Source organism: Necator americanus, chromosome II (genome assembly GCF_031761385.1).
Source record: "Necator americanus strain Aroian chromosome II, whole genome shotgun sequence".
Taxonomy (NCBI): Eukaryota; Metazoa; Nematoda; class Chromadorea; order Rhabditida; family Ancylostomatidae; genus Necator; species Necator americanus.
The window spans coordinates 31,562,606-31,574,163 of record NC_087372.1 but is presented as its reverse complement, the minus strand read 5'-3'; the positions used below and the strand labels follow the sequence as shown (position 1 = coordinate 31,574,163).

At 39.5% G+C, this 11,558-nt stretch overlaps 1 protein-coding gene across 2 annotated transcripts; it reads right to left on the bottom strand.

Moving 5' to 3' along the window:
- Nucleotides 1-300: 300 nt before the first annotated feature.
- Nucleotides 301-11,300, bottom strand: RB195_020083 (uncharacterized protein; the record flags this gene model as incomplete). Of its 2 annotated transcripts, XM_064188227.1 has the most annotated exons (12): nt 301-504; nt 3,774-3,887; nt 3,954-4,115; nt 4,469-4,569; nt 5,332-5,464; nt 7,320-7,436; nt 7,511-7,633; nt 10,125-10,196; nt 10,597-10,713; nt 10,793-10,873; nt 10,940-11,124; nt 11,183-11,300. In XM_064188227.1, 12 exons carry the CDS (start codon nt 11,298-11,300, stop codon nt 301-303), a joined length of 1,527 nt encoding a protein of 508 aa, XP_064044108.1. The 2 variants fall into 2 exon arrangements, with proteins under 2 accessions (XP_064044108.1, XP_064044109.1); XM_064188228.1 differs by lacking the exons at nt 10,125-10,196; nt 11,183-11,300 and having other exon boundaries at nt 10,940-11,080.
- Between the last annotated feature and the right edge of the window lie 258 nt (nt 11,301-11,558).

Sequence of the window (11,558 nt, the reverse complement as noted above, 5' to 3'; positions counted from 1 at the left end):
TCGCTGCCGGTGCAGTTTTATGTTGTTTGCCTTATCAGTTGCTACAAGTCACTAAACGCTTATCGTGTTTTAAATCGCTGCTTCTCTCAGTCACAGGTAAGGAAATGTCCGTCCTGTTCGCTCTTTCTGATAAAACTCTGGACAGAATAATCAAACTTAAATGGAATAGAAAAGTCGAATTGAATTAGGAAAAAGGACAACGAAGGAGCCGCTTTCTTCATAAGTCTTAATCAAACGTTTTCTTTATTTGTTCTATGAAAATGGATGAAAATCTCTTTCACTCCCGTCCAGATTCAAAATTCAAGAAATCGCCAGTTTCTGTCTGCAATCAATAGCAGCCCTCATCTCTCCATTGGTGAAATTATTCCCGTTGCTATTTTCCATCCGAACATTTTCCGTAAACTGTTGCAGCGTTGTGCCCAGGTCCGATCCTTGAATCCTTCGATCCTTGACTCCTGGCATTTTGTATACACAACATTTTTGTCGATTTGCTTGAGGTGTAGCCTACAGAAAGCATTCATATGATAAGTAAACTTAAAGAACAACACGACGGCTAGAGCTCACCTCGTTTGTTGAATCTGGTAACGTAGCAGACAACCATGAACCGCGGCTAAGAATCGCAAGGATTTTCATAAAGGACTTGACGTCCAGTCCGTGGATCAAAACCCGCATAGACTTTGTTGTAGGGATAATGATAGCAATGCACTATTCCTTTCAGTTCATTTCTGGTTTTTTGGCAGTTTTTCAAAATGACTCTCGTGTTCTACGTGCCACGATCCCGGACTCGAAGGATGATGTCGCTTAATTTCGCAAATTTCATGACGTACTAAACTTAGTTTTCGCGATCCCATCTAGGTGCTTCAGTGTCAGTTGCAGTGTCAGTTGAGTGACGACATCTGACAATACACTAAGGTCATTAAGGATATAACACCTAGGAAGATGATCTGAAGCAGTGGGTTATGAAATTTGAACAATACTTAACAACAAATTTCTGTGGTAGATCTCGGTCCACTGTGTTGACAGTTCGGGTCAGTTTGGGTCTATGAGGATAATTTCGGACATGAAACTCTGAACAGAAATTTTGTAGCTGGACACTGCAGAATGCTTTTGCTGATGAAAGCGACTCACGTTACCGTCTCCAATGTTTAGAGAGTTTCTGTTCTTATTCTCTTTACATAACCCTCCCAATGTGCTCGCAAGCCACCATCCAATTCATTGGTGTTAGTTAGATAGTAAAGTTTGCATTTGTGTTCGTTATCAATCAGACTTTGTTGTGGTGTTTCACCACGGAGACCGGAAGTATGAAAAACGGTAGAGAGACGATTGTTACGATTTCTTAACGCTGCAAGCCTAGCTTTTTCACACAAATTCTAGCTCGGCCTAAAAAATGTCATCACCTGTAACGAACAGTTTCCACTCCATTCAAATTAACCCTTCGTCGGTTTAACTATTCGAAAGAATGTTGATAAAGAACAAAAACACTATCTAAAACGGTTTATCTCGAGATATAAAAATCAATTCAACGATCACATCGTATACAGAAAATTACGGTCCAAATTCGAAGTGTTACGAAGCAGAGCTATGCTGGTTAGAAAATCCTGAGACATCAACTATTAAAAAGTGATTTTTTTTAGAAGTTTCCTTACTACGATTATACAGCAAGACCTCTATTCAAATCACTACAGTTTGTCTTTCTCTTTTAAACTTCATATTGCGCTCATGGTAGTGAAGCATAGCATCCACGAGGCATTTTGCTTTTTCCATCATGATATTGAAGTTCTGCCAAAGAAATCTTAATTATTTCGTATTAAGAAAGGCACAGAGTAGATTTTCCATTACCTTTTTACTTTCCTCTTTGTCGAAGATCTTCCATATTATCTAGAGGAAAGAACAAGCAGGCCAGTGATTGTTAGCTTTTTCGTGGCTTTGGCCTGTTTTCGACTCTTCTTACCGGAGTCGTCTTCTCAATGCGCTTCGCGCCGATGGAATTGTAGGAAAATTCGTGTGCTTAACCGACGAAGCATAGAAGATAGACAGCATAGAAAATGCATAGAAGAACTATTGCTGTGGTACTAGACCATTTAGGGTGGAAAGTGGAGTCAGACAAGGGGCTGTAGCGGGACAATTTTGTTCAACATTGCCGTCGATGATATCATGCGAAGAACAGTGGAGCAGTGTCTCCCCGATCTCGCTTTAGCAGCATCTGCACTTCCGCTGGTGCAACATGTTTTGAACCTGGTATCGAAACTAGCTGCAGCCTACGGACTGTAACTAGGCCCTGATAAATTCAGGCAGCTTTGGGTCTCCTGACCTACAACGGGAATCAAGATAGACTAACAATTTATTGAGCTACTGGATGAGTTCTGTTATTTGGGTTGCATGCTGAAAGATGATGACAGCGACGAGAAAGATGCTCGGCAAAGATGCGATAGCCAATTCTGCATTCAGCACCCTGACCAGGTGCCTATGTTCGACCCAGATCACCAATGTAGTCAAGCTGCGAGTCTACCTATTTGCAATTTGCTCTTATTATAATGAACGGATCAGGGACTTGAGAAGCACCGTCGTCCGACACTGTGTCATAATGAAGAACATTTTTCAGAAGTGGATATGGTATATCGGCGGATGACGCGCAGAAAAAATCAACATCTTGGCCGGTCTTCTGGAGTAGTCACAAAAAACCGTCTTCGCTTCTTTGGTCAGATTACGAGGAGACCGTCTGATAGTCTTGTTCAGGATGTTTTGTAGATGGCCAGACTAAAACTGGAAGAGACGTTCTGAAAAGAAAAGATCTGGGCAGCGGTGGCAAAAGAAGGTTCAAGGACACTTGGTGTTGACACGAAGTTCAGTTGAAACGTAAAGTTTCGTAGATTATGGAATAGCGACGGATTGACAGATTCGATGCGAACTCTAGCTGAAGACCAAACAAGATGGGCTCGGAAATATTTAAGGACGACACACTCTGGCAAAGACGCGGATAGGCGCGTTAGGCCGTAACATCCGTTCGCCGGTAGGTCAGTTAGGTTACGTTGAATAATGCCATAAGAACTATCGATTTTGCAGACATTTCGTACACTTCATATACATATAACAGGTATATTTTGGAAATGTGCGAGTCAATACAAATAGTGTCACTGGTACTTGTCAACCATCGCTCATCATTCAGACTGCAGGCAGACTTGCTGACTCTGCATTGACGTGCACGAGTGGTGCATTGACGTGCAAGAATGGAAAGGTTGCTCTCACTATCAGTATCGTTCACCATCATTCTTGCGACGCCCCACATTTATGCTGTTATGCTATTTTTTGCCCTTTCGTTTTTCACAATAAGATTGCGACAGCCACTGCTTTACTTTCTAGTGCTTCCCAACGAAAATGCTCACACAAATCACCACAAATGGAATTTTGTAACATCTTACATCTTGTAAAAAAGATCACCTTGATTTTCTGCAGAAAATCATCTCAATGTTCTTATGAAAAACAGAAAATCATGGTGCATTCTGATAAATTCAGGAGCTGAGCTTGGACTGTTAGGAAATTGTAGAACATCAACACTCAGGAAATAACAGAAAAATTTATTATTAATCATATTTTAGAAAGAGTCTGAGAAAATCTATACAGTTCTTCCTTCCGTCTTCAACTTTGAATTACGCTCGTGGTAATGAAGCATGTCGTCCAATAAGCATTCTGTTTTTTCTATGGCGACTTCCATATTCTGCTAAGTAAACTAATTATCCTTTGTCATTTCAGGGATGGAGCAGGTGCTTTCTTACTTTTCTACTCTCCTCATCGTCGGAGTTTTTGCCTAACAGCTGAAAGAGAGGTCCAATCGCAGGGACAACCATAAAGGCCCCTAATGGCATGAATCGGCAGTATGACTCCTCCAGCTGAGAAGATTTTAACGTTAATATACGTAGTAGTAGGTAAAAAGAAATAAAACCAATTGTGTTCACCTGCTCGAGAGTGTACGGCAACTTCATGCCGTCAGCTTCCTCTTTCAAGTATCCGTAATACACTTCCACAAGTTCTTTCCAATGTTCTCGCCGATCTTTTCCGCTAAGACATGACGAAAACAGTCGTACGAGGTCGTTAGCTGGGCAGCCCATATGAGCAGTCTAAAACATTCTCGAAATCGAACTCTATCAGAAATTCGTGAACCATCGTTTGGATAAGTACCAGTGTTTGGATCAAGTAACGCTAGGTTTCATTGTGGTAGATGATACCGATGGTCTTCCGATGATCATTCAGAATTTTTACTTTTATTTTCATAGTTAATTCTAACTGACGGAGTTACATCGTATGGTGTTTCCATCTAGATTATATTCAATGATCACAAATCTCATTAGCATAATACAATATTTTCTTCACAATTTCTTCCACAAGTTCTATTCAAACTCTATTCGTTTTTTTCTAGACGTAGTAAAATATGTAGCTTTGCAAAATAATAGTAGTACAGCGTTGCGTGTACCTGGAAATCGATCACTGATACGACGCTAACATCGTCTCCTCGTGTTTTCCAGAGGATATTCGTCGTCCACAAATCGCCATGACACAACACACGTTCCATACCTAGATAAACAATATTTTATACAGTTTGTTCTACTCTATGTACGGGCATCGCAATCTTTCACAACTACACAACTTTAAGGATATTTTGAGGAATTAGGAACGAAAGTGTCCAAGAGATTTTGATGTGTTATTATAATGTCTAAAAGTTAGGTTCTTGATGATGGTTTTGTGTTCTGTTCTATCTTGTCATCCCTGTCAAGGACTTTACCTGTGGGCGCTAGGAACCACCCTGCGGTAGCATTCGCGCATCAACCAGCACATATAGAGGTCCCAATGCTCTGAGTACAGTTATTTCATCATCACTTACGCATGCGACGTTTCCTTTTGTTTCACGTTACGGAGTGCTATGCTTGGATTTCGTTTGCGCGCGTAATTCGCACTATCTTCAAACCATACTGATCCTCTGCCTTGTCCCGTTGTATGGTATCGTGTGCTCTACTTCTATGTGTGAATATACTGCGTTATGGCCTGTTATCACTTGTATTGATGTTATTAGGATAAACCGCTTAGTTGAACGTGTCTAGCAACATAATTTTCTGTACATACACAAATTTATATGTAGTGCACTTGTAAATGAAGAGAACACAGCTTCACGGCGATCAGTATCGAAGTATGGTCAGTTCAAAAAAGTATGATGGTCAAAGAAAAGAAAACAGGAAAAAAAACGAAAAAAGCGAAGAACAGTGACAGAAACTAGGTTCGTCTTGGATTTGCTAGAATTATATCGTTGAATAACTAATTATATGTTTAAATTGCAGATACCTAACTCATCTGCCAGTTGATCAGCCCAAACGAAATCCAGTAAATCTGGCAATATTTTCTCTAACTGCTCAGCTCTGCCCATTAGTTTACCATCAGCGAACTGTGAGAACTGCTTGAGGATGCCATCAGCTGACTGAAACGATCAAATAATGAAACGAAGAGTGCTTCCCTAGGACTTTGCATGGTCTGAGTATGACCTTATAACAGAAGCTATCTGACCGCAGCGCTTGTTTGAACTTTGAAAAAATCATCCTCAGAACGCTACCTATTCAGAAATGTTTCCAATTCACTATGTAGTTTCATGAATGTGTGCAAAAAGTAAGCAAAACTCAATTCTTGAACTATATGCATAGTTTACATTTGTACAAAGAAGCAAAACGAACTATTTCCAGTTCATTATACTGCTGGGTAGGAAATTGACAATGACATCAATTCAATGAAGAAAAAGTTTAGAATTTTAAAAAGCTAAACTTAAAACTTGAAGAAAGAATGAATTCGTGCGGTGAACAATTTTAAAAGAAACATTTAAGTCACATCAAGCGCTTATGTAGGTGGCTACGACCAAGGAAATGTACTATTCATCGTTCTCTATAAACCTCGTAATGTAGTTTTGAAAAGAATTTTACTTTAAATTGGGAGATTCGTTTGTATATTCATGAGCTTGGCCATAAATAAGAGCCATCGTATTTATTTATCAGAAGACGAAAAAGCGTTCATCCACGTTTTTTTTTTCTCTGTAAATAGATTCATAGTGCTCAGTATTAGATATACACATCTATCGACTCGTTAAGATGCAATTGATCTACAATATTTATTTAGAACTCTAAAAAGTTTTTACAAAAGCAGGTATTTTTAAAATCGTTCTGTACGTTTTGCATCCATCCGCGGGCATGAACTTCGGCATATATATATATATATATATATATATATATATATATATATATATATATATATATATATATATATATATATATACTTTAGCTACGGTGATTATTCGCCACAAAACGAGTCCTTTTTTCTCGTTTTCTCCATATTTTGATTCATTTTGCTCAATATCATTGGATACGGGCACCTATCGATATGATGAGATCTATCCATATAGTTTATCACTTTATTTTGCAATCTGGTTTTTTTATAGAATCACTTATTTCTCAAATTGCCAGCAGCTACGAATTAGTGGATCATTGTCAAGGATAATTATCCCTTAAAGGCACCCCATAAATCTGGGACGGTGAGGGTTTCAGGTGCCTATACGGGTTATGCCTATACAGGGTCGTAGATTATGGGGAAGAGGGTGATTATCCCCGACAATAGTCCACTAATTCGTGGCCGCTGTTAATTTGAGAAATAAGTGCTTAGCGGAACATTTCTCTAGTTCAACATGAACTAGAGTTAGACAGATCCTGTAACTACGAAACGTCCACATGTAGCGATAGAGAGCGGAACGAATCGGAGAAAAAACAAAAGAAAACCCTAGATTCGAGTTCTTTTTTCGTTTTCTGGAGGAGAATTACCGTGGTTGCTGTATGTGATTTAATTTATTTGATAAATCATTTCAACGAACAACAGAATTTACACAGAAACAACTTCTATAGAAATTTCCACAGTAACTTGATGGCGCTGTGTTTTAATCCTAGATTCGGTTCTACTAACAAGTATGTACTACCTATGCGGAATTCTTGTAAGAGCTACACCACACTCAGGTAAAATTGCAAGAATAATGTAGTATCTAATGCAGGATCTCTTTCTGAAAGTCCTGTGAGAATTCATTTTGTGTTCATATAAGAAACATTTTTGGTTTTTAGAATGATCAGATGCACCGATAGGGTCTTTTAAATAATAAAGAGGAATCAAGAATTCGAATATTTCCAGTGCAAAAGACCAAATAATTTTGAGAAAAATTTTAAAAAATTAAACACAAACAAACAAGTAAACATCATCAAAAGAAAACTGAATTCTTATGAAAATTTATTTTGTGGTTCACTCACACTTTTGTTGAACAAATGTGCAAAAAGCTCGCTGAAAGGCTTTTCAGTGAATACTCTTTTTTCCTCCTCCGTAAATTTCAGAGACTTCGCCTCCAACACCGCCTTCACACGAAGCACCTGTAATAGGCAAAGTTTAGTTCCACTTTGTAGTTTCAGTTGCAGATCTTACTATCCAGAAATCCGAATCCGACCTCTTTGATGGCCTCTATGGAGACATTCTGGTAGACGTGGACCGCCTTAATATCATCCTTGTACTCCATTATTATATATCCTTTGACTGGATTGGATTCCGAAAATTTTCTCATGTAAAAAATCTGAAATATGTAAGATATGAGCATGGGAAAATGTTTCGAAGAAAGATCTGCAATGAAAAGTACCCGCAGACGACATTTTGCGAATATGAATTTTCATTTTATCATGTTTTCCGGGAATGCAGTGATTTCGGTAGGGTATTAGAATACTATGAACATTGAAAAACAGACAGTGAGTGACAATGCGGAACTGTCGGCCACAGTCGGCCATCGTCCCTCGCTCTTGTCTTGTCTCAGAATAGACTCAAGGGCTCAAAAATGCATACTCCATCAAATGTCAAACATTTTCGATGACAACCTCATGAAATTCAGTGTTTTTTCTAATTTATGTTATATTGACTGTAATGTAAAATTGCGTTTTTTTTTTCGTTGCCCTTTGTTGCGAAGAAAAAAATGAACAAAACTACCAAATAAAACTCGTTTAAGCATAATTGTATCTGAATTTTGTGAAACTTTCATTTTATTTGGACAGGCAAACCCCGTTCGTACATTGAAACGGCGCGAATTTTCAAAATCCCCTTTTTCCTTTCTTCATATATTTTTTCTCCATTTTGCCGCCTCATTACTCTCTATAACAAAGATAACAAAGTTTAAAAATCAAAAACATTAAATTCAAAATGGAGAAATCCAAACAGAACCCTTAAAAAACGTGGTGTGCTTTTGTTTATTGAGCTGGTTTCTTTCTGGATGGATTTTATTGTTTTTTTTTATAGCACCGTCTTTTAATTACTTTCCGTAGCAAAGAAGAAGAAACGTTCGAATAAATTTTATGCAACCGTTCCAGCACTATGCGGATTCACCAAAATTTGTGTTCACCATATGGCATATCGAGATGAACGGTGTCGTTTTCAAAATGATTCTCAACCCTTCTTTTTTGTTGGACTTTGACTCCTTGAACGGTTGTGACCTTAAGCTATGTAAGATTGCAATTATTGCCTTTCGGCGAATATTTGGTTTGTTTCAGCTCAATGATATGCCAGTTTTTCAATGGATACCCAAGAGCGGAACTTAATGACATATAGATTTCATTACATCTCTGAAATTTCCATCTTATGATAAGATAAGAGCGAAAGACATTGGCTTATACTTCCGTACCGTCACTCGCTGCATATTTTTCGATGTTCATTTGTAGTATAGTACTTGGCGCCTTTCTCTTCCGATAATTACGTTGTGGAAAGGGTTTATGCTAAACAGAGAAGGTGTGTTTCTTGTTGCGGACGCGACGCGCTCACTCGGGCAAAAAACACATACCAGAGATTATGGCAACTACGTAGCGCATAAACTACAGCAAAGGTAAGTCGATAAGGAACACAATTTCAGGCTTATCAATCCGTTTGGAATGTTCGACTTCTACTCGGAATCGTTTAAGATACATGAACGCGTGTCTTTCCTACACATTGACTTGCGGAAACTTAGCCGATGTATCAGGTTCAGTGTTTTTGTCCTCCCAGGCTAGTGTTCAACGAACTTGAGGATCAAAGAGGTCTTAAGTGGTTTGGTGGGTGTGACGAACGCGGTAAGCTCAGGGCGGTTCCGAACCGCGTCCGTCGCACCAGAACCTCTTAAAGGCAGCATACCAAGAATCTGAGGTGGTGCGGATTTCAGATGGAGTATCGGTATACGGGGTCGTAGATTATGGAGACCTGGGTGGTTCCGCTCATCTCTCCCTGCATCACTGCAAACAGCGGACTCCAGAATGCTGTTTTGTACGCCATCTATTGCAAAGCTCCATCTCTTGCGCCGCCTCCGCCCTACGATTCGTCGAAAACCAATTCGGACTGCCCCGATAGGCAGTAACGGACGTTACGCGTGCAAGGGTGGCGCGCTGCAGTAGCATTCAGGGGTCGGCTGCTTGCAGTGATTCAAGAGAGATGAGCGGAACCACCCCGGTCTCCATAATCTACGACCCTGTATACGGATACTCCACCTGAAATCGGCGCCACCCTAGATTCGTGAGGTGACGCCTTTAAACAATAATCACTCGACTACCCGCACGAGGGGAGGAGTTCATTCAGACACCGATGCTTGCCGAAAACGAGCCATCCTTAGTAGCCATAACGCATGCATCGACGGCGAGAGGAGTTTAGCGTATTCCTGCCTCAACTGCCTTCTGTTGATGCATTGAACCCATTAAGGGAGGATTCTAGCTCCTCCTGCTGCCGCCTTTTTTGATGGCGATGTAATTTGCCGTCATTTTCATGGTGAACGCTCGATAACCATCAAAGCGCAGAGCCGCCCGCGGGGCTGCAAACTCTGCGGGCAATTTCAGCCCCGCCTGACAGGAAACGCACAAGCAAAGCATTACGCGTTTTAAACCATTTCGTATCAAATGAGTAGCAAAATAAGCAGCTGCTGTAGTACACATGTAGTCATAATGTCATACAAAAAAAGAGTAAAGTAAATTAAGGTAAAATAAAGTGGAAGAAGTGCTTAAGCTAACTTTTTGCCGATAATTTACGAATCTAACATAAATCCTATTCGTCTTTAAAATTACCTTTATTCGTGGAATTTTTCCTTCAGGAATATTCAGTATATGATTGTAGACAGTGACTTCGGTATTGTGAAGCTGCAAATATTCTAGTCGAAAAAACACTCATCCAAACAAATATAAATGTTAGTTTAAAATCTTGACATTATAACGGACGCGTTCTCTTCAATCGTAACAAATTGCAGGTTTTACTACGATTCTGCAGTGATTTGATGATTATTACAGTTCTACACAACCATTCTATTCTCACTGTGCAAGGAAATAAAATTATTGCGAACACTGTGATGGATTAAATGAATCGCGTCCCTTTCAGAGTTTTTTTTCCTCCGAAAAGGCAGGACAATGGTTATGTTTATTGCCCTACTATCAAATAAATGATTTTCTGGAGTCAACACTGATTTTTCTTTTTCCTGCCTAAATTCCAAAGTTCGTATTTTGAGCTAAACCGAAGAAATCCTCCAATTTAAAAAAAAATCACACGCTTCTGTTGGTATTCAAGGCCTGCCATGTACTCCTCAGTGATGTAGCTGGAATCGAAATTCCCCTCCTTAGACGCCTCTGCCATAAACTGATTTAGAGTCAATTGGGTAAGAATCTGAAGATGAGTGAAACATCAGTTATTCCATATTGGTAAAAAAAAAGTATGAATAATAACGTATGAAGTTGAAACAAACCTTAACGACAAATTTTTCCGGTAGATCTTTGTCCTTTTGCTGCCAATCTGGATCAATGAGCACGATTCTAGACATGAATCCCTAAAATACCATTTTGTTTTGTTCACATTTTGTAAGGTATACCAGACTATAAACGTAAGGATTCACCCTGCCATCTCCGATATTCTTTGCAGTTTTGTTGGGCCCAAATGAAGCAGCGGTGTCTAACTCTCTCTGCATATCCTCCTCAATGTCCTCCCAAGTAACATGGGTCTCAAACAAACCGCCAGCGGAAGTGTATAGGTTCATGGCTGTGCTAAATGTGAAGTTTTTTTTTTTTGCAAAAACTGAACCTGTGCAGTCAAAGGTTGTAAACAGGACAAAATGGGGGGTCAAATTTGGAGAACAAACCAAAGTAGTAATCACGATGACGATGGGGTTTTACGCTGTTTATCTTATCAGTTGCCACAAGTGAGAAAACGCTTATCGTATTTGGAATCGCAGCTCTGATGGCAAGTAGAGGTTTCATCTGCCTGGGAAGGTCAATCGGAAAGGTTCTCCAAATAGAATCCGAAAATTCCGTACTTCTTATCCTGATGGTATATGCAGCCATTTAGCGACTGCAACCATGAAATAGCAGTGTGTTGGTCTTCCCCCTAATGATGTTAACTGGCGTAAGAAAGTGAGGAAAAAAGTAATGATTGAAGACAAGGACAGCTTCCTTTCCTACATCTCATCATCGCGTCTAATAGCTTTTCCGGCTTCTAAAGGAGGCAACCTTTCTAAA